The following is a 27,880-nucleotide window of genomic DNA, read 5'->3' as shown; positions in this document are numbered from 1 at the left end:
TACCAGTAGTGATTACAAATAATAGCAAATAAATGAAACAAATTATCATAAATGACAATATGAAAAAACTACTGTACTCTCTATTTGGAAAATGAAAAAAAACAACACAAGTAATGATAGCAACACATAGATAATCGTTACTGACGTAAGCTTTATATACAAAAAGAGTTGAAAAACAAAAATCAACATTGATAGCACTCAAGTGTAAATGTTAACCTAAAATGACAAACGTAAAAAGTCATAACACACGATAAAAAAAACGAGCAATATTAACAAAAACAGATAATAATCAGAAGATAATAGCCCATATGTGTGTATTGTAACTCGATCTGAAATAATTCAGTAAAACAAAAAAGCTTTAAAATGAATATGCAGTGACACCTGTTTAAAGAAACCACTTTTTAGTGAGAGCAAACAAGTTGTCTCATAAGACAGGTAGACCTTTGATATACGTTTTATAGGTATGAAATACACTAACTTGCAATGTTCAGTGGACTTCAGCCATCAGTGTCACATAGATCATTATCATGATTTCGTTTTAACAACAATTTTTCTATATCAGTATATCCAAATAATGTTGCCACGGACAGTGGACTATCGCCATTTTCGTCACATAGATCAAAGTTAGCATTTCTCTCTAACAACAACTTCACAATTTCAGTATGTCCATTCATACTTGCAATGTATAAAGGACTCCAGCCACTTTTGTCACATAGATCAATGTTAGGATTCTTCTCTAACAACAACTTTGCTATTTCAGTATGTCCGTTCTGACTTGCAATGTACAGAGGACTACATCCATTCATTTGACATAGATCAATGTTAGGATTCCTCTCTAACAACAACTTTACTATTTCAGCATGTCCGTTTTGACTTGCAATGTTCAGAGGACTACAACCATCCTTTTGACATAGATCGATGTTAGGATTCTTCTCTAACAACAACTTTACTATTTCAGTATGTCCACCGTGACTTGTCATGTACAGAGGACTACGTCCATCATTGCTACATATATCAATATTAGGATTCCTCTCTAACAACAACTTCACTATATCAGTATGTCCTACCCGACTTGCTATGTACAGTGGACTCTGGCCTTCATTGTCACATAGATCAATATTAGGATTTTTTTTCTAACAACAACTTTATTATTTCAGTATGACCGTACTTACTTGCCTGTCTCAGAGGAGTCCAGCCATCTTTGTCACATATATCAACATTAGGATTTTTCTCTAACAACAACTTTACTATATCAATATATCCTTCCTGGCTTGCCATGTACAGAGGACTACATCCATCATTTTGACATAGATCAACGTTAGCATTCCTCTCTAACAACAACTTTACTACATCAGTATTTCCGTTTTGACTTGCAATATACAGAGGACTACATCCACCATTTTGACATAGATCAATGTCAGGATTCTTCTCTAACAACAACTTTACTACATCAGTATGTCCGTTTTCACTTGCAATGTACAGAGGACTAATTCCATCCTCTTGACATAGATCGATGTTAGGATTCTTCTCTAACAACAACTTTACTACAGCAGTATTTCCGTTTTGACTTGCAACGTATAGAGGACTACATCCATTATTTTGACATAGATCAATGTTGGGATTTCTCTCTAACAACAACTTTACTATTTCAGTATGTCCGTTCTGACTTGCAATAAACAGAGGACTACATCCACCCTTTTGACATAGATCAATGCTAGGATTTCTCTCTAGCAACAACTTTACTATATCAGTATGACCTTCCTGACTTGCCATACACAGAGGACTAGTCCCATCATTGTCACATAGATCAATATTAGGAGACTTCTCTAACAACAACTGTACTATATCAGTGTGTCCTTCCTGACTTGCCTGTCTCAGTGGACTACATCCCTTATTGTCACATAGATCAACGTTAGGATTTCTCTCTAACAACAGCTTAACTATTTCAGTATGTCCATTCTGACTTGCAAAGTACAGTCCACTTATCCCATCATCTCTACACTGATCCACATCTACATCATTATGTAATATCCACTTTACCCTATCAGTAAAACCATAAAAACAAGTCGTTATCAGTGGAGTAGTACCTGATCCATAGTGCTCTTTTGAAAATACTGTGTAACATGTATTGGCTAATGTGACTTGAAATGATTTGCTCAGATTTTGTAAATGCTTTAAAAGCTGTTGTCTAAATTCTGAAACTGTCAAATTAGTGTTCATAAATGTAACTCTCACTTTTCCTGTTGACCAGTCCTTTATAAACCTTTCTAAATACAATTCAAAATTTTCGTCTGGTATTTGAATAATGAAGTCTATGTTACTTTTTCCTTCATCTGTTGAATTCCTCCATATGAAGCGTTCATGAACAAAATCACTATCAGCATGGTCTATTAAACATTCAATCATTTTCTGACCAAAGTAATGAGCAATGAAGTCAAACAATTTATCATGTACAGTTCTATATATACCATCCTGTTTATGTACAAATGTACCTTCTAGAGTGAGAAGGGCCTCTTTTAGTTTTGCCTTGGAAGTACCTCTGTTCAATCCACAAGCATCACATGTAGTTTCGATAAGTTGTTGTTGATCACGTGTTACTGTACCCTGGATCCATTTGTCTTTCAGCTGATTATTAAAGAGAACTAGTAAAGCTAGACTGCATATTTTATAGTTCCCCTCATCTCCATGCCTACCCAAACTGTCTAGTTCAGTTTGATAGACGAAAAATGGATTTTTGAAAAATGCCTTAACATCTCCATGTTTTTCCCTAAGATATAAAGAGCATAAAAGAGGAAAGAATTCACTATTTTGTGATAGTTTATCAATATTGTCTAAACTTGAATCAATATACATACTTGCCATAATATCTTTTTCTTCAGCTGTAAGGCATAACTTATCTGACATTAAATGACATTCACAGGTCTTAAAAGGTTCTAATATATTAAACTTATCATCTCTATAAACTTGTAACCTACAAGATACAATAATCTTACAACATTTGTCTGCAATAATTGTTTTAATCACAGGTAACAGTTGTTGCCAGTTTTCAATCTGTTGTTGATTGGCAGTAAAATTTCCACAAATATCATCTATGATGAAGACTGTCTGTTTACCAGGTTGATAATAATCTCTGATATCATCCTGTTTTCTTACTGGTATTATTTTGTACCCTTCCTTTTGTAAAACTAGTGCTGTGTGTCTTGCAATAAAAGATTTTCCTACTCCTGATGGAGCAGTTAAAGTCAAACAACTGTTGTCCTGTAAACACTCTAGGACGTGCTCACTTGCTCTTGTAGTCACAAACATCTTATCCTTTATTTCCCATTCTTTTATTTCGTTTTCTATTTGGTCTGAAAAATATTATAAAGTGTAGCTAATTAGAGATAAAATATGGACAATTTATATTAATTTAACTATATCATAATAAGCAGGCAATTAATAGTGGATTACGTATGTTGTGTAAGTTGTTTCATATTTTGACATTATCGTCTTATCGTTGTAGGCTAGATGACGACCTGGAGTGTTATACGGGGTTGACTTTGTTGGCATCATTTGCTTCTTATTTTGATAGCATTATAATTGAAACTACCCAAGACAATGATATTTTCTTTTAAGACACAAGGATATTGTCTTGTCTAACCATGGAAAGGTACTGTAAGATATAGCTTATTGTAAAATCATTGAAAAAACATATAAATACATGGTTAATACTAATTTAAAACAAAACATAGATTAAAATGTTCCAAATAACATCAATTTATTTAAATATACGGTCAAAAGTAAATGACAAAAAAAGATTATAACAATATACAATACCGTAAAAAAGATACAACCTTCATACCGAATGTCGTAAGTCTAAATTAAAAACAAAAGTTTGTGGACGATGATGTATCGTTTGTCTACTGCTATGACTGTATGCAAATATAAAAAAGAAGATGTGGTATGATTGTCAATGAGACAACCGTCTACAGCAGACCAAAATGACAGACATTATAACAACTATAGGTCACCGTACGGCCTTCAACAATGAGAAAGCCCATACCGCATAGTCAGCTATAAAAGGCCCTAATAGGACAATGTAGAACAATCAAACGAGAAAACTAACGGCCTCATTTATATAAAAAAATGAACGAAAAACAAATATGTAACACATGAACAAACGACAACCACTGAATTACAGGCTCCTGACTTGGGACAGACACATACATAAATAATGTGGCGGGGTTAAACATGCATGTATATGTCAAATGTCCTTAGTATGTTATCTACTTTATACGGTTTGCCATTGACTGTTGATGTTTTTTTTATCTTGTGTTTAACAAAAAAGAAAGCCAAAAAAAACAACAACAGTGATCTCTGGCCTTCATTGTGATGACATATATTTAAAGTTTATTTAACAGTTCTTGACACTTTATTTATTATTTAATTAAAACTAATAGTTCTTTTAAATATTATTACCACAGTCTTTTGTTGTCAAGATATAAAGTTTCAAAGCATATAAACTGATACTATACCTCTGATATTCTTTGGTATAGCTTCGTCCTGCTCAGTTTCCATTTTCATTATTTTCTCTTTAAGATCAGAATATTCTTCTTTTTATACAATAAGGACAGATTTTTAGATCCATTTGATTAAAACACCACGCGCAAACTGCAGGACCAACATTTGTATGGCAGTGACATGTTAAAAAAATTAAGATGATGTGACAAGATTGCCAATAAGACGAGTCTCGCCATAGTCCGGCCGATCGGTTAAAAATAATGACGAAAGCACCAAATTTGGCATGATGGTACAATTTAGTGTGCTAAGCAATATATTCTCAACATTCAATATGGAGGCTTATTTCAAGATGGCTGCCATACATTCTAAAATATTTTCCAGTATTGCACCAACTAGAGGGGATTGGATGCTGGAAGCACAACATTGAATATATTTGAAAGACTTGGTGTACAAGATTTTGTTTTGATCTATCTTTGAAATTCAAAATGGCGCCTTTTGAAAATGACCGCCTTGAATATAAGCAAATATTTATTATTGAGAAATGACCTGCATATAAGCATTTTATTGATGTACAGTGTCATTTAGTATCTGTCCCAGTTCTGTCCTTTTTGATTTTGCCTAGCTTGTCCTTTCATACTCAAAGTTGTAGCTTTCATAAAAAGCAGCAGTAGTAGCTTTCATTAAAAGCTTCACTATATTTTGTCTTGCGTCACACATAAAAGCTGTGATTTGGGATTTATCTGCCTTAAGATATTATTCAGTGCCTATCTTATTTCTTGAGTCGCAATATTTCGAAATTTGAGATATTATACTGTGAAATGAGAATTATTCAAACACATATCAGTGAAATGACAGGAATGAGGACAACAAGGACAAGAACATTGAAATGGCAGAAACTAAATCAATTGGGGATATGGAGAAACCCACAACTGAAGATGCTGTAACAGAGTACAACTCAGAAATGAATATTAAACAATTGTACCAATAATTTTTAGCAGATAGGAAAAATAATGCTAAAAAAACAGCTGAGATTTACCGCAAAATAAAACAAAGCGAAGCGCGAATTGATAAAATATAAGTTGGTCTTATTACGATGCATGCTTAACAGAAAGAGGCAATGAATATTAATAACGAACAGATGGGAGCAATATATTAGCAACTCCAGCAGTGTGAAGACAGGATAAACCACAAGGCTAGTGGTAATTGCTTGGCGGAATTGATGGTCAGACCAATAAGATATTCAATGTTGTGTTGAGACGGATGGACAAGCTGGCAAAAACTGAGGAAGGAGATGCAGTTCAATTGAAAAGTGCACCTGAACAGAAGGGTACCTTCCACCAAATGGCAATTGTTAAAAGTGAATAAGTGGACAATCAAAATAAAGAAGTTAAAATTACTGCAATGGACACATCATCTAAGCCAAAATTTGACCATAGCCTAGTACAACGCAAGTTTTCCAAAAGTACACAACAAAATCCATGTCTTTGGTCTTTCCAAAATTATTGTTCGCATGAACCATCAACCGCGGCAACTTTATGGAAGGTGTCTTCACCTAAAGTCGAAAGTCCTATGTTAGGGCCCTTGGCCCTGCATGAGACAGTTCAAATCAATCAACAACCTATATTTAAGAAATACTAGAAACCACTAGTATTAATCAAGGATACCAGAAAAAATCGTATGTGTCTTCTTACGCACACTTACCACCTATTATGAGTCAATAATATTTGGTTCAGGGCAGACCACCATAACAGAAACAATTAGCTGCAAGTGGAGCGTATGAAGTTTCTTTAATGGTGACTGCAGTGCCTACTTACGGTGTCATCCCCTGCGAATCAATGGCAAATCCTCCTCCTACATTTATCATCCCAATTATGACAACCTCGTTAGCCCATGGAACTCTAAAAGGCTTCTCAAAACAGCACTGACCGATACAGGAAAGGGCAGAGGAAACCCCAAAGCTCCCAAAATGCAAATACTCAATTGAAGAGGATCCTTGAATTGGGAGGCGTTCATTTATCAATTTGAACGAACTGCCGGTAGATGACAATTGCAAATCAGGAAAAATGTGTGTAGACGCCCAGATTGCCAGGTCGATTTTGGCTTTGAGTACGATTGCAAGGTAACACTGATGATGATTCCAAGGCCTTACGAAACGTATTGGAGCAACGCTTCAGCAAGAAAGACGATCAAACCAGATTGGAACCGAAGCATTAAAGACAAAGATGATGCAGGCATGTAATAGAGAGGAACCCAAAAACATTCAAAATGGCGTTAAAACAATTGAAAACCTCTAAAGCTAACCAGATGGCGATATATGGATCAAAAAGTGCCAATTATACCCATCGGCAAGTCTACTTTGCTGGTGACCTAGTATCACCGACCGATAAAGGAAATATGAGCAGTCCTTTAAAAAATGAGGTGCATAACCTTATACAAATTGTCAGAAAACTTGCTTTCAACTAATCTCATAACCGTGGATTAGCCAATCAGTATATACTTGGTCCATCTGATCAAATAATCATGGAAGATCACCAGTTCAATGGAAGATCACCTGATCAATATACACGTGGAAGATCTCCTGAGCAATACAATCGCGGTAGCTCGCCAGATAGAAATACATCCAGGTTTACTACCTATCTACCAGTAACACCCCTAAAGCCAGAGATTATAAAGTCCCTACGAACAACTGCTAGTTGTTTCAGGTTCACACTCCAGAAATCCCGGTTATTTCAGACAACGGTCATCTTCACCAGGATACAGAGCAAATCAAAGCGCAACCCCAACAATGGAATCTTTAAACAGTAAAGGTTCGGGCCATTGGGCCAACACTCGACTCCTAAGTGTATTTGCCATGAAACATCATCTCATCACAAAATCGGCTCTCGACATTGATAGAGTAAACATACCATGGGATGTGTGCAAAGTGCCATTGACAGACGATGCTATACATAGGCTAGATATTTTGAACACTCTGAGTGCAGTGATAAATCTGAGTACTCTCACACTTACCATCAACAATAAAGTGATAAATGCAGCATTTATTAACAGTAGAAACGAGATTTCAACTCAGCAAGTTTGAAACAAACGAACTATCATAGTTCCGCCAAAATCAGAAATGACTGTTACCAATAAAACTAATAGAAGTGCCGACCAGGAGTGCATTTTAGGACCATGCTCGCTGACTACTTGCAAATTGGTTTCGCACGAAGTTGGAAAAGGAAATAGTTGCCACTTGACCATCTTAAATGATGAAACTAGTCTAATCCGCCGGCAGAGAAGGTTCTCCTATTGATTAAAAAGAAAAATTTGACGATGTTGTGGGTACGACAGATGAAAACGCGACAAGTGACGTAAGATGTGGCATTGAAGAGACACGAGACAAGGAACCATTGGCACTGCCTCAAAGTTCAGATAAGTTGCCTAGTTTTCATCCATATTTAACCGACCTAAATTAACGTTCCTACCGTTAAAACTGAAAGCGTTTAAAGAACAATTACAATAGCATATAACATATTGATTAATATTTTGAATTTCACTATATGATTTTGTATTTGCAGCCATATATGCAAATGTATGTTTTAAAGAAAAGACCAAATTATTTTTTATACATTTAAAATTAATTCATAACAAATTCAAGAACAAGAAGGCCATTTTTAAAGAATCATTACTCTAATTTCCGAAATTAAATAGAATACCTAGCGGACAATATTGATATTTATAACGTTTTTCAGCCATCTTGAACATGGCGGCCATATTGGAATTTTCAGAGTGGGTCCATAGCTGAAATCAAAGGGTATATAACCAAGAACTACTGTGCAAAATGTCATGCTTTCCGCATCAAGTGAGCAATTCTGTTCTATATCTGCACCAATCGGCCGGACTACCAGAGATAATGAGGTATAAGTAAGCAGCTATAGGTCATCGAACAGTCTTGACACATGAGCAGAACTAAGACCACATTGAAAGCTTCAAAGGGCATTGACATACAAAGTTTGAATGTAAAATATTCAAAGGAGAAACAAATATAGCCGGCCAACCCTATAACTAACATGGAAAGGTGATTTAACAGCAAACTACTAAAACAAGAGGATTCACTCATCGAATCGACATATATTATATTAAACAACTAACGAAAAGACATAAGACATAGCGTACCGATATAATTTGAGGGAACTTGTAGTTATGTGTACTGGAAGGTCTAAAGTTTATAACAACTAAAGAAATAAGTAGCTGTGAGTCAATATAACACCGTTTAAGTGCTTATTGAAATTGTTTCAAGAATAAGTTCGGATACTTATAAGCCAATAAATCAGATGCAGAAAAAAATTCACGAGAATACCCTTTGGTGTATAGATATTGAATTTTAAATAACTGTTAAAAGTCCTAAAATTTTGAATGACAAACCACACATTTTTTCAACGTCAAAAGTGAGTTATTCACCAAAAAAAAAAACCAACACCACCAACAAATGATCTAAGCATACACGAGATAGTAGATGACACTTAAAAATAAATTTTAGAACGACTTATATTTATCTATGTTATACTAAGTATACAATATAAAAAAGAAGATGTGATATGATTGCCAATGAGACAACTATCCACAAGAGACCAAAATGACACAGACATTAACAACTATTGTTCACCGTACGGCCTTCAACAATGGACACAGCCTATAAGGTCTATTTCCTCACTGTCTAATTCGTATAACTCTTGGATAAAAGACTGTATATTTTAGAATGTAATGCTTGAGGAAACTAATTAAGGCATACTAGGGATAGTGCAAATTAAAGGAAAAGTTAAAAGAGAACTTTATTCGATCAATCATAATATTGATCTTGCATTTCTTGAGTATTGATTTCATCAAATGTTTGTTAAAATTGGCAGATGGACCCTGGGACGGAGAAATAGATGTTTCTATAAATAGAAAGAAAGATGACTATATGAACAAATAACTGTAATATATCTAAGACTAAAATTTCAATCAGTACATATCCAGCGGATTTATTGTGATGACACCATAAATAGTAAGAAAAACATTGATTGCGTGCATTGACAACATGTATGCATGTACCGAATGTATGACCATACATGTTCATAGCTGTATATAGCGATGTTATTTTTTTGTTTTTTTTATTGATAACAAAATAAATAAAACAATGATCAAAGTTATGTTAATATTTGTACTATTGAAATGAATGTCTATCCAAGAAGTTATTTGAATCTGCTTTTATTTTAAATACTTGAAAATTGATAAGAAATGTATCACACTTTAACATGTTAACTAAGTAGTATTGAAATGTGGAAAATTAAGAATTAGTAAGTTAAGGTGGTACATATCACTACAGTGGGTTACCTATGTAAAATCAGTTAAACTTTATACCACCTTTATACTAAAATATATAAAAGTGAAAGTAACATTAACCATAGACGGAGAGTTTAACGTATGAAATTGGGTTAGTTTTCAAACATACACATTTTTAGAATCTAAAATAATTCCAGATTAGAATATTTATTGTGTTTATTCATTCAGTGCATTGTAATTGCTTAGTATAGCTCATTGTTATAGTTAACACGAGAAATCTAAACAGAGTTCAAGCAGACTGTCTGAACACATGCCACTGAATGTACTGAGAAAAATATAGAATCGTGCACACGTTTCTAACAAAATATTACCTTTTTCCATATTTTCAACAGCCGATTCTAGCTTCTTCATTTTTGAACTTTGCACCGCTAGTTCATTACCATAAACATTTAATCTTTCCCGATTACGTCGAATACTAAATGTAACATTTACAAGTTCGTTAAGTGCGTTGTAGTCCAGAAATTTAGATTTTGCATCACTTGCATCTTTAACATCTTGCTGATTTCCCAAACCATGAATCGCCTAAAAAATGAAAACATAAAAATCAATTAGTGTAATATTTAGTTTCATTTAATCTTTCATGCAGATAATTCTTAAATAAGGAGATGAGAAATGATTGCCAATGAGACGATTACCTACCAAAAGGTTACGGGAAATAGATGTAAGCAATTATATATTATGCAGTTGTTTTAAGTGAAGTCGTTTCTGGTCCCTCAGAAAGAGTTTGTTAAACCAAATGTTGATAGAATTTTCACTGGTAATTTACTTCAAACCTAGTTGGGATATCATAAGATGAATTTCTAGTGAACTTCTTCAATCATGACATTCATCTCCTGTTGGTTCCGTTGAAGTATTACCGATTATCTTGAAATGAAAAAAAGAAGACGTACAAAACTCTAACAGAAAAATTATGTCAAAGTCTCATTATTTAATACTGACAAGTGTGATTTTATCCAGATATATGTATGCATGCCATGTTATAGGGTTATATAACATATTGTCAATATCTTTATACAAAGTAAGATCAACATTGATGACTTATACATTGTATAATGCCTACTCATGATAAATGAGCGAAGAATAATATATATTTTCACTCAGCCCTGGAAAATTGAACCTCCTTTCATTGAAAAATTAACCCTATATATACTATTTTATGTTGTTGTAATGCATTATTTTAAAAGTGCTTGGAAGGAATAAAATATCTTAGAAATTTGATAAAATCTATTTTACTGAGCAATATAAAATTGAGTCCCTTACTAAAAAAACCTGAACCTTCATTTAGAACTCATGTTTTAAATTGTTCATAGTTGTTCCATTTTTGTAATATAGTTATAAAGCATTGACATAATTAGAAAGTACTATTGAAGGACCAAACATGTTATAACATAGTTTAAATATTTTTACTCAGGCATGGTGAATTCAACCTATACCCTGGACAAATGGGCACTCTTCGGATATCAGTTTTTCAAACTGTCATAGCTTTTCCAGCTAGTTATACTGCATTTGTAAGTACACAAGAGCTCAATTTTCCATAAAGGGAAGGGGACATCTTCCAGAGAGATGAAAGGGAGGGGGGTTAATTTCGCGCTATCGAACATTTCGTAAACAATTAGAAAATAAATCCCAGAATCAATCCCAGCCTTCCTTTTGTTGTGTGATACCCTTTAATACAAATTCATGGAGATCAATGCACTTGCACTCAATGTATTCTTAGTAGATCAAATATCTTCGGATGACGACGCACAGTTTTTTTCAGTCCTATAAAAACAATAATATGCATACCATTTCCAAATCGATCCATATTCTGTTGCAAACTGTATCTGATAGTTTTCCATCTTTTGAATGCGAAACAATGAAATTTTTATAATACTTTATCCGTGCTATGTGAGCACCATGAGACGAGTCATTTGACAGTGGTAAAGCATCAAATCCAGAAGCTGGTGGTGCAACATATGGTGGTAAATTTCGTAGAAGACAAACCATTAACGTAACGTCTAAATCGGCAGATGATACTACAGGTGACCCTATAAAAGGATTAACAATTTAATATGTTTTCTTTCATGTATTTTTATCTCATGAACTGCTATGTGACATACTTTAAATTCACTCACAGTTTAAGCACTCTATTAACTTATGTTAAGTGTACCTACCAGTCAATGGGCTTTCCTTATTGTAGCCATATGCAAGGACAGTAATGCTTTTTAACGATTTCTTATTGCAAACAACTTTATCTTTTATGAAACCTTTCCATCGAGCATGGTTATTTCTATTTTTGCTTTACACACATATATTGCTTAATGTGTAAACTAGTTTGGTAAGTGTTGTCTGTCTCTAATTGCAACTATGTACATTCTTTTTCCAAACTGATCAACCTGAACAAAATGCATACCTTTGCAAATCATCAATATATTGTAAAATATACCTGCTTGCATATACTGTTAATTGTGATATACATGTATCATCGAACACTGAATGTTTGTGTTATACGTAACAATAACAACAAATGTCATGAAATACTGCAATGGTAACTCGTTCAATAAATGTGAGTTTTTTTAACACCTTTTTACCGACATGGACAGTTTTAACCATAAGCCATCTGTTAATGGTGATGATTATTTTACAACACTCTCGTTCAATATCTCATGACTGTAGATTAAACATAAATGAAGTCATTTCTTAATACAACAAGCCCGCGAAATTAACTTTCACTGAATTAAGACAAAACGTTTGAAGTGTTTGTCGTTTTTGATTGTTTGTATAAAAGCCAATATGATGAGTTTCTGATAACATTATGACATCTGAGTACCATCAAGAGTATCTACCACATTATCATTTTATTCATATTCTAAGTTTAAGGAGACAATTACCTGATGTTGGATACAAAGTATTCCATTGTTCAAGAAACAATACTTTCCTTTGGCCTCTGGGTGGTTTGTGCAGGTCTGAAAGTATTGCCTTTTTTGATGGAGATGACAAAACTGATTGCAAATTTGCATGAACACTGTCAAAATACCTCCTTAGCGCAGTTGTTCCTACGCGGTAATTTAAGTAAACAATACGAAGAAAATTATCTTCTTCCTTAGTCATGTTAGTCGCCATGACAACATACATTTAGTAAATGTTCAAATTATGAAGTGTAAGCCTATGATAAGTCTTTTCGCTCCTCCCTAATAATCATGATTTGACTGTTTATCACTGACTTCTGAAAATGAGATCACACAAAAGAATTAAGGTTTATTGTACACAAAGCGTTTATGTTCAACATTGAAAGTAGCTGCAACTATGCATGTATACTAGTATATAGTGTCTTTGTTCAAATATATGTATTCATTTTAATAAAAAAAGTTAAAACTTGGACCCATCTCATTAATGATATGTCTGTGCATTGTATGAATAGCATGGTTGTTGCAGGGGGTTTGCTAAATATAATGCTTATATATATCTATAGCAAGTATCATATTCCTTTTTAGTTGCTATATAATTTTAAAAAGACATATCTGTTTTTATACATTGAATGAAAGTTGAGAGACTTTTTAAAACCAGATATAAAAAAGCTGATAAATTGAAACTGTAAATCGCAGATTAAGACAACAAAAACGACGAATACCGTCCTTTATTTTACGTACCTTGAAGTCGCTCTATATAACTAAACCATCGTACCTAGAGAGTAAAGGTTGAAACCCTTTATCTTGAAGACAATTGTGTTTTACTACTGCGCAAACACATGATTTCCCAAAACAGATAACAAATATGTAAAGCTTCTGCAAACTGGTAAAAAAAAAACGATTTTGAACGTAATATGCTGATCGTATGAAAAAAGAGGCTACATATGACACTTAAACAGAAAAAGGCAATGATACCAATTGGACACTAAAACTAATAGTTGAATATAAACTGACAACGCCATGGGAAAAAAAAAGAATCATCAAAGAAACAGCTGTACACAATACACCACATAAAAAAAAGACACGAATCTCATAAGAAAAAACAGAGGGCTCGTTTAAAAGTAGATGTGAAACTGACAATTTGATATAGAAAAGAAACATGAAAAATGGAAAAGATAAAGAACAGACCGAAAACGTTCTACATTCATAGCTATATCACAAACGAAAGACTTTCGGCTGTTGTTTGCTCTTTGACTTATTTCCCATTGTCATTCTCAATTTTATTGCATATTTGTTTGGTATTTATATTATATTTAAAGGCACACCAATTTGTGTTTTAATTGGCAATAATTCTTCATTAAACATAATGTCGCTTTTATCAACATAAATTGATCTTCAAATATTCAGTTGAATTATATGTGAAGGCTTGACATTAGCCAGGGGCAATGGAGCTATGACGCAAGTAAAAAACATGCACAGAACAAATAATAATTTGTGTTTGTATAAATAAATATATCAAACAATATCGTTTGTATGTTATTGGCATACATGTACTAATACATACTTTTAAAAATGTGAAGTGTGTGTGTACATTTCAAATATTAGATGTCTACTTTATATTTTCATATGGAAAAAAAACAATGAAACAGAGGACATTGTTTTATACAAAAGTTATGTTGATTCGCATGCGCGTTATTTTACCTGAACTGTATACTATAGATCAGCAACATTTGTTTAAATGATGGTTTATCGTCTTTGTTTGGCAATGAAGTCATGCTACAATAAAGTATCGTCAAGCAATCATTTCCATACGCGTCAAATACTAGACTTTATTCGTGCAATCGAACATCTATCAAAATTATTTGTTTATGCATCTACGTAAATCGTCTGTTAAAACACAATAAAAGAGAAAAACTCACCCTTCCTCACAGTAGAGATACAAAATGGCGTTTGTAAGCAATGATACAAAATGGCGTTTGAATGAAGTGATACAACTTGGCGTTTAAATGACTTCATTCGTTCAACTTTTATTTCTTTCAAAACAGGTTTTAATTAACATCGTACGAGTGTACAATTACATGACGTTTAAAGGGACGACAGTTTAATGGGAGCAACGAAATGGAACGAAGGCCTATTTCGTAATTGTATTCGTGTTTAAATGTTTTTTTTTCAAATGTATGATGCTTTTACCTTTGCGTACAATCATAAGGTACATTTTAACGTTATATTATGAACAATAATTTAACAGATTTAAAGTTTTATCGAAACGGAACACGAATACGTTTGACACTCTGAAAATATCAAAAGTAATGAAATATTGATTTTTCATATTCAATTAGGATTTCAGTAATATTTGTATTGTATGTTGAAATTAAACTAATAAGAATAAAATGTATTATATTCGTAAACAATGTGTGCTGCCACACAGTCAAATATTAGGCCGTCTCATCATTCCTGGAAATGGAAAAAATGGAACAAATCTGGGACTTTTGAAAAAAGAAACATTTTGTTAAACATTTGATATGTTTGCACATGAACGGTGGAAGAAATTTTCTATAATAATAATCTAAACAACATACGAACTTGAACTGTATCAAGATATCAAAACCACATTCTGGGTGCTTGTACTTGTCTCAAGCCACATGATGCACATTATTTCGGCCGTTAAATTTTTCGTATGATTGTTTTACAGTTGTGATTTCGGGGCCTATGATAGCTGACTATGCGATATGGGCTTTGCCCATTGTTGAAGACCGTATAATGACCTACAGCTGTTAATGCATACAATGAACGTAAAATTGGTATATGTAAGCCTATCGTCTTTGTTCATGGATAGGCCGATAATTTTTTTTAGATAGTAACTGGTATATTTTCTTCAATTTCAGGGTATAAGAGTAAAACCATGTATTTCTGTTCAGTTCATTTGATCTGTTGTTATAAATTTTTTTAATTTAGTATATGGAATAGTGGAATAAAGAGTTGAAAAATACACATCAGATTAACACCACTTCTTGGATATGCCGTTTCGGAGTATTTCTGCAGTCCTTCTTTCACAGTAGTGTGTATGTTAGTCAGAACTTTAGAAAGGGGTTTAGTGGAACATCATCTAAAAAAAGAAAAGAGTTTATTAAAAAAAAGTCTATATTACTATTATGTTCACGCTATGTCATACAGCGACAGATCGGAACTTAACATACACTCTACCAGTCATGTAACTCAGCATAAAACCGATAAACCATGACATACTTAACACCAGCTCTATATATGACCTCAGTCGAAGGGACCATAATAGTTTAAGTCTTTATAATCATATTATCAAAGTTCATTTGTTTTACTATGTTAAAAGTTCACCAGAATCTATACAGTTATAATGACGCAAATGCCTAAATTTTAAAAAAATTAAATACACAGGAAATAAACAAGGAATGGCTTGTATACCGTAAACTATATATATTGGCAAATGTACACAAAAATTATTACATATTCATTATTTTTCATGATACTATTAGTTACATATTGTGCTAGTGACCTAATACAAAATATATGGAATCAGTAAATTATATATGGGGTTTACTGACTCAATGTATATTGTATTAGGTCACTAGCATACTATGTAACGAATTTATCTGACTGACTATCTAAACATGTGGTATGAGTTGCCTATAAAAATGATTAAGTTTTAATAATGTAAGTAATATGAACGTCTTACCATTGATGTATAGAAACAGTAATGCCAACAATTATAACATGTTAGCTTTAACTGTGTTTTATGAAATAATTTTAATCTTTCATTATCAATTTTATCGTCTTTTGAAACCTTTAGGATTTTCCTCGACACTATGTTGTTTATAAAAAGGGACATAACACCACTATAAAACCTGTTTTGAAAAAAAAATTTCTATTACCCAATATGGCATATACATGGTATTCACGCGAATGCTTGTAACCAACCATATTCTAAGAAACGATAAAGGGTAAGAAAAAAATGTTACCTCAAAGACAATAAAAAACACAAAAAAAGAAAAATTGACATTTGCATAGAAGACTACATGTATTAGGAATACTATACTTTATTTTCGTAAATAAGCATTTCTATCATAGGCCTATATAGAATTGTTTAAAAACAAATTCACGATGTTTCTGAAATTAAAAAAAAGTTGCATGGTTCAATTACCTATGAAAATAAATACCAAATGTTTTATTATGTAGCAAATACTCGTACACTAGTATTAAATTTTAATTTGAGGAACAAATTGAAATTCTGTTTATCTTAACTTTTAAAGAAAACAATCTCTTGAAAAAACTAAATTCGTTACAGGGTAAAATGTATTTCACCGCACCTGGTATTGCTATTGTATCATTTTTAAAAAGGGAACATAAACTCCAAAGATGACGTGGCAATTATTGCTGTACTATATTAGGGATATGTATAATACTTAAAGTTATTGTACCCAGTCAAAATATAATGTTCGTGTATCTGTATTTGAATTACTTTTCGTATATGCTCATTAAATAAGAAAAGCCTGTTTTACGTATCGTTATCAAATGTGTTATTTATACCTCTAAAGAACTGCGTCATTTTTTTTCTATCCTAAAACTAGGTAAACAGGTGTGTTTTTGTCGTCTCAGGTTTTCTTTGATTAAAGTGATCTTTAACCTAAAAAACTTAAATCCTTACAATTAACTTTGTGGTATATGTTATAAAAGTGTCCGACTTCAGTTTTAAGTCTCCAACTATGATTATTGTTGTAAAATTATACGTGTATCGTGTCAGCATGACTACATTTTTGAATATGCTATTACAGAAAAAGTATTTTTATTAAAGTTACTTTTTATAACATTATTCTGTATGGCATTCATGATCATCGTCCATCAAATATTGATCATAAGTAGTAGATTGATATCATTTAGACAACATATCATTTAAATAATTTGTTGTTAGTAATAATGAAATGTTACTGCCTAATAAACAGGTTTCATAAACTGATTGATTTCACAAATACCTATATATGTAGATAAATAAAAATGTAATTGCAACATTATTCCGATCATAAAGTAACTACACGAAAAACGGGAATATCTGATCTACATAATGACATACAATTCGATGTTACATATTTCCTTCATTTCCTTCATAAACAAACGTTTTTTTTAGATATAAAACCTTTCTTCCTTTTATTTAAACTCGTATTTGAACAAACACTGTAAATGGTTAATAATAACAACATTGATTTTATTAAATTGTAAATAGCCTATACACTTCTTTGTTGTATTTTTTTATTTATTCTTTTTATGTCTCGGACGAGTACACGAACTTCTGTTACTGACAAGTACATACATGATATGTATCATTTGTAGCGTAGAATCACAAACCTACCGATTATCCAAAATGAAACATTTAAGGTTTTGTCATCCTGTTTATATTTATAGATAATTGCTTCTGGTTGGTCTTCCAACTGCTATGGTCAGTGGTTTTGCTTACCATTTAGTTATTGGTTACTTAATGGTGGTAATAACAAAATCAGAAAAATCAAACCATGTGTAGTTGACCAATTACAGAACGTAATTATATAACTATGAAATGATTGATTAAGTGATGTTTAATATCACTTTTCGCACTTTCAGCTATTTTGAGCCACTCAGTTTGTATTTCACAAAATAATACATTAACCTTCAGCACGAAAAAATGCAATCCTTTTAATCAAGATGGAAGTCTAAAGTACCTGCTATAGTCGGGAATCGAACTTAAAACATCAGTGTTGACAGGATAGTGAGAGATGTAATGAAATATGCATAGAAATCTTTAACAAAAATAAAAGGTCCATTTCAAGAAGTAATCAATAATAACATCAAAATTATAAGATGGACAAAAATACAAACGACGAAAAGAAAAAAACCAACAATAACAAAACTCAAGACATTGCATAGAGAACTAAAAAACCGAGAACCATGTACACACACAAAAAAAAACCTATCAGTTAATCAGGTGCTCTATCACGATTCAAATTTGATTGAACCCATTTAATCTGAATGATATGGTGTTCACCAGCAGCCTTTATGTCAATCGTTTCAGAGTTTGAAGCAAGTTTTAGATAATTGAATAAAAACAGAAATGCACCTTTCTCTGTTAAATGTAGAAATTATCGATACGACGTCCAAATAACTATCAATTTTTCTCATAACTCTACCCTTTGAATAACCTTTTAGATAACATGATCCTTTAACATGTTACACAAAACACTATTTTTGTCACATCAAAATATTTATTTAGAAATCATGTAACATATTGATAGTGGTCGACCCGTGACCTTACTTTGATAAATATAGTTGAAATTATACATTAGTCAAGGGACTCAAAATAGATTTGAAAGATACCAAAATGAGGATTTAAAAAAAATTACACATACGTTTAGAGTATATATCTTTGGAATCTTCCTTCTTTCTTTTCAGACAAATGTAGACATGTGTCTATCTTGAAGACATATATATAACTCGATTCTACATCAAATGACAAATATTTCAAACATATTCAGGACAACCACACATTTATTTATACATTTGACTGGGATCTAGGTTTTAGCACGTTAATCCTCTCGAAATAAAACACCTGACATTTTAAATTGAGAAAACATACTATGAACAAGCAAAATAAAACTCCGGTTCGGAATATTGGATTATAGTACAAAGCAGGTTTGTAGATATGGTATGTTGATGTGGTTCATAAGTGTGCCTCTTTTTTAAAATAAATTAGACCGTTACTTTTCACGTTTAAATGGTTTTACACTAGTACTGTTTGGGGTCCTTAAGGGATTGCTGTTCGGTGTGAGCCAATACACTCTGTTGAAAACCGTATGTTGACTTATACAGGGGTTTACTTTAATAAAATGTTCCTTAGATGGATAGTTGTCTCATTGGCACTTATACCACATCGTGTAGTACCTTTGTACATATTCCTATGATTTGATATGACATGGTAAATACAGACTAATATTTGACTTTGTCAGTTTCTCTTTTTTCTACTTCTTTTAAGTTTATCTTGGAGTTCGTTTTATTTTTTTATCAACATTATCTCATCCTGATATGCATCAAACAAACCACTTTCTAAAATAGAAAACTTATCTTATTTTGTTTCAAAGCATATTCATCATGTTCATAAGGAGCTAATATAAAAACAGGTTGTCGGAAACTGAACCGAAATTTACAGTGATCATCCACAAAATTGTTTTTCTCTCTAAATTTAACAGGTAGGATACTATCAAAGTATACGCCAAAAAAGTTACGAAAAACGAACATGATAGAAATAAACCAACCGAAAACACAGAACTACAGGCTCTTGACTTCGGACAGGCACATCAATTTTGTGCGATGTTAAACCCTTTTATGAGCGTTTGTGCCTGTGACAGTGGTGTAATAGCACAACATGAGAACAAACTATAAACATCAGTTGAAAAAGAATCAAACCAATACAGAGTAATCAATATCAAACAAAAACACAGATATTGCATAGTATTTAAACATACCAAAAAAAAACGGCAACTAATTACCCACCTATACTGAGAGCTAGATTAAGTAAATTAACAACTAATACAGAATTTATGTTTTAAAGACTTAATTGTCAATCAGTTCACATTCAACTTACAATGCAATTATTGTAGAGATGCCATTAAAGGTAAGAAAAAAAACGTTACCTTGTGCATTTCCAAAATACAGATTGAAGTAAGAGTTTAAGTAGCTTTAAAACCAGATCTAAATGCCTGTACCAAGTCAGGAATATAACAGTTGTTTAGTGGGTTTGAGCTTTTGATTCTTTTATTTAATTAGGCAATTTCCGTTTGACTTTTCCTCGGAGTTAAGAATTTTTGTTATGTTACATTGCACTTCTTAATTTAGAATTTTGAAGTTTTCAATTGAAAAAAGTATTTCCAAATTGTACACAAGAAACTAAAATTGAAAATAATACAAGAATAACAAAGGCCAGAGGCTCCTGACTTGGTACAGGCGCAAAAATGCGGCGGGGTTAAACATGTTTGTGACATCTCAACCCTCTCTCTATACTTCTAACCAATGTAGAAAAGTAAACGCATAACAATACGCACATTAAAATTCAGTTCAAGAGAAGTCCGAGTCTGATGTCAGAAGATGTAACCAAAGAAAATACACAAAATGACAATAGTACATAAATAACAACAGACTATTAGCAGTTAACTGACATGCCAGCTCCAGACTTCAATTAAACTGACTGAAAGATTATGATTTCATCATCTGAACATCAGACACAATCCTTCCCGTTAGGGGTATAGTATCATACCATCATAACATATATGAGAAGAACATAACCCGTGTCATGCCAACAACTGTTTTTTAAAATACATGTGTTTAGTTCTGACGCAAAGACCTTATCAGTGACTCAATATTAACGCTAACATATGCGATCTTTAACGACTTGACAACAGTATCGTAGTTATATCCCTTCTTAATAAGTCTATTCAAAGGTTTTGTAAGTTTCTGAGGTGAATACTGACACCTTTGTGCTTTATAAAGAATATTTCCATAACAAATTGGATGTGAAATACCTAAACGGATAAGAAGTCTGAAATACCTGAACGTATAAGTATATGAATGTTTGTCAAATTCACTCCTTACTCGTAGTAAAATGGCGTTAATTCTTCAGACTATTGTCAGATGAACAATTGGTGATTATCTCAATATATAACCGTCAGAGAAACAATTGGAGATTGACTTTTAAAGAACATGTCTGACTCCTAGAGGGAGGGATATATCTCCTTACGATGTTTACTGAACTTCACTACTAACTTGGAATCTCTTTGACGGTCATACAACGTCTTCTAATTTTGATTAGACTAGAATGTAGTAAATCTTAGCATGCACTTTGACTAGCATCTCTTGTTTCACTGTAGAGGTGTATGTTAGCTGACATAAAAGTGTGTTGCATACTGAAGGGTAATCAAGGTTGTACCAGGCTTTTGTGATTAAATATATCACAAAGAACACATATTTAAATATATGCATATGTACAATAAAATCATTGTTGATATTCGGATTCCTTTGGCTTTATGTGTTGCTAATAGATCCTTTCCCGCTTTTTTTATTTCTGAAATCCATTATTTATAGTTGATCAATTTATAACAGTCATTTTAAAAGCTTGTTAATTGGAATTAAAGTAGTGAATACTTTTTTTTATAGAACATCTTTTATATACTGTTATTTTGCAGTTTCTAAACCAATATAGATGTCTTTTAAGCATCACATTTACCATGCCTTAGATTCAAATCCCTTTTTGACGACTAACTCACTTCTTTTATATTGTTTTACCTGACATTTACAAATTAATTGACCACGATGACTGTTCGATCAGATTAAGTCCTTCGTCAGAAGTGGTTGGACTGTTTTTTTGTAACTCAAATATTAACAACACAACATCTTATGAGTTACCAAACATTACTTCCAAACTTTATAACACATAATAAATACATTTTTTTTAATTTCTTTTTTTTATTGTTTATATTTTGACGATCATAAAATAAATAATTGCGAAGTCAAATTTATACCTTCTACAAAAGGGGGCTGAATTATTCCTTTTTTCAAATTTACTATTTTCAACATCAAATGTATAACACAATCAATACATCTTTGATTAATCTGTCATGGAAATAACAGCTTTGACTTAGAGTTTTTTTTCTGTTTATCTATCAAATAATTCAATTAAATGTATGTTAAAGACCAACACTTGCGGATTTCAATTCCAAAAAATGGATTTTTGTATCTAAAACATTAAAAAAAGGAGTTTGACAGTTTGCAAAGACAGTTATAACTTTTCCAAACATTTCTTAGTTATTCTTTACAATTAAGCTGAAATAATAATGAAAAAGTCATCTAAATATCTTAAACTTTTGAAATTTACTAAAAGATGAATTTCAACTTTCTAAGGGAGATAATTTTCATAATTATATTGCAAGTGAAAAGAATGTCTTTTTTTTCACTGGTGATATAAACATTGATAATCAACACTGTGGATTCATTTATTCTCGTGGATACCAATTTTCATAGATAGACGAAAAAATTGATTTCGTGGTTTTGCCTTGGTCTTCATAAAACCCTATACAAATTTGTAATTCGTTTTACGTTAATTTCGTAATTTACCTGTACCCATGAAATCCACGAAAACTGGTATCCATCGAATATTACTGAATCCAGAATAAACAAAAAGAAATTTAAGATATTGAATATAAAGCCAATAAATATTTCTATTCTGGTATTTTTTTTGTAAATAAGTTGTATAATATTAAATAAGTTGAAACAGAAATACATTGGCAGCAAAACAATATATAAATCATATAATAACACAATGAAGAAACATGCACCGTTTATTACATAATATAACAAGACGAGAATTATATCAACGCGTCTAACCTTACTAATCTGACTATTTTTTTACAAAATATTAAAAAGTATTAAATGACAATGTGAAAAACCTGTTTTAAGTGAACACTTTAATGATAGCAAACAGAGGTCTCATAAGACAAGTGGTTCTTTGATACGCATTAAATTTATTAGAAATGAATAAAACAATGAATAAAACCCATACCACATACATGTGACATAGGCAGCATATACAAGGCACCGAGATGACAAATGTCATAACATTCAAACAAGAAAAATTACGGTCTACTTTATGTACAAAAGAGTAAACGAACAACTGTTATGATATACTGAAACAAACGACAACAACTGAATTACAGTTATGTCAACTATGTACATGATGTATCTTTTATTCAATGCAATCCTTAATGTTTTGAGTTAAGATGTATCTTTTAATGGTTATATTGATTCGACAACTGCAACGAGTGTGTTACGATATTTCTTAACTCGAGGCAAAAATCGATATACACGAGTTATAGTCGTTGAATCTGTTTTGTTATGATTATTGTCCTGCCTTTTCAAAGATTTCAGAGAAGTTGTCTAATCTTTGAATGTAACAAATAAATTTCGACCAATCATTTGCCGAGAACAGATCTTTCACTTGTTATGAGAAATATTTTCCCACACGGCACACAAAAGTGAAAATAGCACAGAATTCAGAGAATGTTTTTTACTGCACATCAAAATAAAATATGTGACTTAAGAAAACATAGAAGAAACTAGGACAAACTAATGATATAGTTACAGTATGTAATGATATTGTCCAGTTCTTATCATAAACATCAACATAATGGTTTTCCAAATGCCAACATTAAGTATGTATTTTACGTTCCTGGTGGACAATCGAAATATCTATGTAAAGTGAAGCTATACAGCATGAATTTTGTTGTAACGATGATGTGTTTTTTTTAAAGATATTAGTAATTGGGCAGATAGAAGTAGACGTTACAAATGGAAAGAAATAATGAAATGAAAAGCAAGAGATATTAATCAGAGACAGCAGAAATGATATGAGACTAATGAAATGGAATTATTAGCAGTAGATATTAAAATGAGACAGACAAGAGTAATGGAATGAAAAGCAATACATATCGAATAGAGGCAAATGTATTGCCATCATAAAAAGTAGCTTTCAAACAAACAATTACAATCAAAACCAAGGAGTAATTATAAATAATTAATAAGAAACAACACGTACTTCACCAGAAACCGGGAATGAAATCAAGTGCTCCGAAAGAGTAGGTATTCCCTGCACCGTGTACGGCACCCGTCGTGGTATTTCTTTGTTCAGTTCGGTAATGATGGAAGGTTATTATGACTGAGGAAGAATATCTGATATGATTTCTGACACACTTTTGTCATAATAGCGACCGTAAAATTTCTTGAGTGATGACCTGAATTTGATATATATATAGCCCGGTCTTAGCAACTTTTGAGAAAGCAGTATTCCTCGTTCAACAAAATCAACGTACTTTGAGCTAGCGTAACGTATCAATTGAGACACATAAACTTTACATGCTAGTGCTGTTGGGATATTGCTACACATAAATGGAAAGTTGACCATAGGAAAATTAAAATTTTCTCGTTTGTCATAAATTTTAGTATTTAACCTTCCATCAGGAGAATTTTTGAGAAAAAAAGGTCTAAATATGAAGCATATTTATCTGTGTCGGAAGTATCTTTAATTTCAAGTTCACTTGGATATATTAAATGTAAGTGATCACTGAATATATCATTATTATGAGACAATATATCACCAATATACAGAAAGGTGAAATAAAAAGACATGACTAATTTATTTTTTGCTTTCTGTACAAGCCCTTGGAAACTTCTGCTTCATAGGAATACAAAAACAAGTAGAGAAGCCCAATTTGTACCCACATGGATTATAAGAGTCTATTGGGAGACGAAACCTCCAAATTCAACAAATATGTTGTCATTTAAAAAGTCTAGTATGGCCAGTGATATCATCTTTGGTGTATTTTCAGCTTGTCCCTGTATGATTTTACACAGGGTAAGATGAATACCTGCCCAAAACCGGATAATATGTAAAACGTCTACCGCCCTTTTGTTAAAGAAATACTAGTATAAGTTGACGAGTTCTTTCAGTCAATTGTTAAGTTTAGTTTGCGGAATAGTGGTATAAATAGTTGAAAATCAAAGGTTTTAATGTTGGTACAATGTTTTAATGATTGAAATTGAAAATTCATTCTTTAACTGCAGTGAGTATGGCAGTCAGAACTTTAGAAAGGGGTTGAGTGGAACACTTGGATGAACCTGTATTATACCTTTCCTGGTAAGGATTCTTGTGAAACTAATGCATCCAATATAAGGATGGAATATCCTGGTCTTCATCCATTGCATTTACACTAAAGGAGATTGGAACCGATGTGTGGTTTTCAAGGATTGCCTGCTTCGTAAGCGAACTTTGTGTATATGTAGCATTTCCAAGTCCCGAGTTCCTTAATCAGGCAGTCAATGTAGTGTTTTTTGCATTTAAAACAACATTTTTGGAAGCTTTGTCCGCTGGAACGACAACATGTTTTTCATGGAGGCAAGAAAACTCCTCTATAACCTAAGGGTCTTTAAAGATGGAAGTAACGTTGGTGCTCATTGACCCTTTCATCTTACTAACTCTTATCTGAATCAATGACCGAAAGAGTGTCAAATCAAACCTTTTTTCCAGTCTTTGGATAAACCTCAACAGAATCCATCAGTAGTTTGAAGTTCTGCTTCCAATTGATTGGCTGTGTCTCTCTTTAACTCGGACTCTTGGACAACAGTTGTCTAAACTTGTAGCTAATGACTATGCTTATGTCTACAGAAAATAACTGGTCAGTAGAATTATACACGAAATGGGAATGTAAACAGGCACAATCAGGTGGTTTAGCTTTGAGGTCATCAATATTAAGATTCTGATACACTTTTTTGGGAATATAATTTGAAGATGCAACAGGGTTGGTGTAGGAATACGGTACATTAGCAGAGGACTGATCCTTAAAGTAAGAATGACTATTGCTTTTTACTCTTTTCTTGTTAAGAATATTACTTAATTTTATATACCCTTGTTTGTAAAACATATAAAACATTAAAAGACGAATTGGAATACAAAGCAGTAGATAAAAAACAAAGACACACGTTATCAGTTGAAAAGCAGAAAAAAATATACAAAAAAACAAACCAACAACAAACACCAATATATTTAAAAAAAAAAGTGAACTATCACATACACCATCATTGGGCTTCTTCTCCAAAAGTTGTTTTATTGTATCAGTGTATCATTACTGACTTGCTTTGTTCCATTGTTGTTCAGAAGACTACAAACCATTATATTCAGATAATTCAACATAATACATATATATATATACCAATTCTTCTTATGTCTAGTATAGGAATTCATGATAAGAAATGCAAGCACGGGAATATCATATCAATTGGAAGATATTTACCCCGTATGCGGGTGCTGCTGAAATGAATCCTTTGTCGTAAAGTGTTGTTTTTAACCAAAAATGTGATTCACGTACAGCTTTCCGTGACTTAATCAAAGTAAACATTATTAATAATGACTTGGATAGTTAACTAAGACCTACGCACGACAGTTTCGCTAGTCTTGTAGATTAATGTATAGCTCAAAATGACGGACACACGTCTATTTGTCCAGTCGTATTGTAGAGCTCGATATGAAAAAAAGTCTCAGCCTTGTATAGCAAATTGTAGAGCACAACATGATGTGTAAACGTAAATGTGAGAAACCCTGTATTGTGGCATCTTGACGGACATACGTCGAAGCATGCAGCATTTTTAGTGTCATGCAGAGCAAATAATGTCGGACCAACATGATATTAGCGCCATGTAATGCTCATCATACCGACAAATATTAATGCGAGTAGCCAATGTATAGTTCCATTGCTTTAAACATCAGCCAATCAGTGCCATGTAGATTTCATCAGGCAACACTAGCGAAGAGCAATTCATGAGGTCAAAAGATGCACCTATTTATAGTGCTACACATTATAGATCTTATCACGACTGAGAACACCATGTTCATGCGAGCAGCAACGTTTAGCAATAAAATAAAACTGGGTTAACATGACAGTTACACGAAAATGTAAGTAGCCCTTTGTAATGACATAGTGCTGAAAATTACGTGAACATGTCAATAAAGCAACGTATAGGGTATTGTAGAGATCATCATGATGAACAAAATTTAATGTCAATATGTACCATATAGAGATAATCATGCCCGACACATATCAATGCGAATGCCATACATTCAGCGCAATGAAGATCCGTCGTCTGATGAACAAATAACCATTTACTTTACATGTATCTTAAAACATGTTAAAATGACAGTATGTATCAAAATAAAAGTATTTCTGTGAAGTGTCTGTATATGTCATGATATGAAGACATGATAGATATACAGATTATTTAATTTGTATATTCAAAGTTGTAATCAAACTGCTTCATTGCATATTCATAAAACTAATTGATAATAATAACTTGTTTTCCCATAGTTCTAGTATACTATAATGCCTTTAAAACTTTTCTATGATGAGTTTATTTATATACATGTACTATCTTTTATCTTGGTTTTAAGGTTTTTGTTCTTCCCCTACTAGAACAATGAAGAACAATATGTCTGTTTGTGTAAATTCTGCATCACATTCAAACGAAACATCTGGTCC

The 27,880-nt window shown here is 32.4% G+C and overlaps 2 protein-coding genes across 2 annotated transcripts; both read right to left on the bottom strand.

The window, feature by feature from the left end:
* Nucleotides 1-497: 497 nt before the first annotated feature.
* LOC134718121 (ankyrin-1-like) lies at nt 498-4,613 on the bottom strand. Its single transcript, XM_063580613.1, has 3 exons — nt 4,515-4,613; nt 1,173-3,350; nt 498-1,096 (listed from the first exon to the last, which is right to left on the bottom strand). Exons 1-3 carry the CDS (start codon nt 4,561-4,563, stop codon nt 498-500), a joined length of 2,826 nt encoding a protein of 941 aa, XP_063436683.1. The 5' UTR covers nt 4,564-4,613.
* A 5,455-nt stretch (nt 4,614-10,068) lies between these two features.
* Nucleotides 10,069-14,767, bottom strand: LOC134718120 (uncharacterized). The gene is made up of 4 exons (XM_063580612.1): nt 14,672-14,767; nt 12,735-13,069; nt 11,650-11,891; nt 10,069-10,386 (listed from the first exon to the last, which is right to left on the bottom strand). Exons 2-4 carry the CDS (start codon nt 12,976-12,978, stop codon nt 10,069-10,071), a joined length of 804 nt encoding a protein of 267 aa, XP_063436682.1. The 5' UTR covers nt 12,979-13,069; nt 14,672-14,767.
* Nucleotides 14,768-27,880: the final 13,113 nt, after the last annotated feature.

The sequence above is a fragment of the Mytilus trossulus genome, chromosome 5 (assembly GCF_036588685.1).
Source record: "Mytilus trossulus isolate FHL-02 chromosome 5, PNRI_Mtr1.1.1.hap1, whole genome shotgun sequence".
Lineage (NCBI taxonomy): Eukaryota > Metazoa > Mollusca > Bivalvia > Mytilida > Mytilidae > Mytilus > Mytilus trossulus.
Note: the sequence above shows the minus strand (reverse complement) of the source record. Positions and strands in the feature narration are given on the sequence as shown.

Bases quoted from the DNA above. Each gene is read 5' to 3' on its own strand.
- LOC134718121 (XM_063580613.1), bottom strand. From the start codon at position 4,563: ATGAAAATGGAAACTGAGCAGGACGAAGCTATACCAAAGAATATCAGA. The intron at 3,351-4,514 runs GTATAGTATCAG...AATATTTTTCAG, and splicing joins TATACCAAAGAATATCAGAG to ACCAAATAGAAAACGAAATA. The intron at 1,097-1,172 runs GTAAGTACGGTC...GTGACAATGAAG, and splicing joins GACTCCTCTGAGACAGGCAA to GCCAGAGTCCACTGTACATA.
- LOC134718120 (XM_063580612.1), bottom strand. From the start codon at position 12,978: ATGTATGTTGTCATGGCGACTAACATGACTAAGGAAGAAGATAATTTT. The intron at 11,892-12,734 runs GTAATTGTCTCC...ATCCTTTTATAG, and splicing joins TACTTTGTATCCAACATCAG to GGTCACCTGTAGTATCATCT. The intron at 10,387-11,649 runs GTATGCATATTA...TTCATTTTTTAG, and splicing joins TATGGATCGATTTGGAAATG to GCGATTCATGGTTTGGGAAA.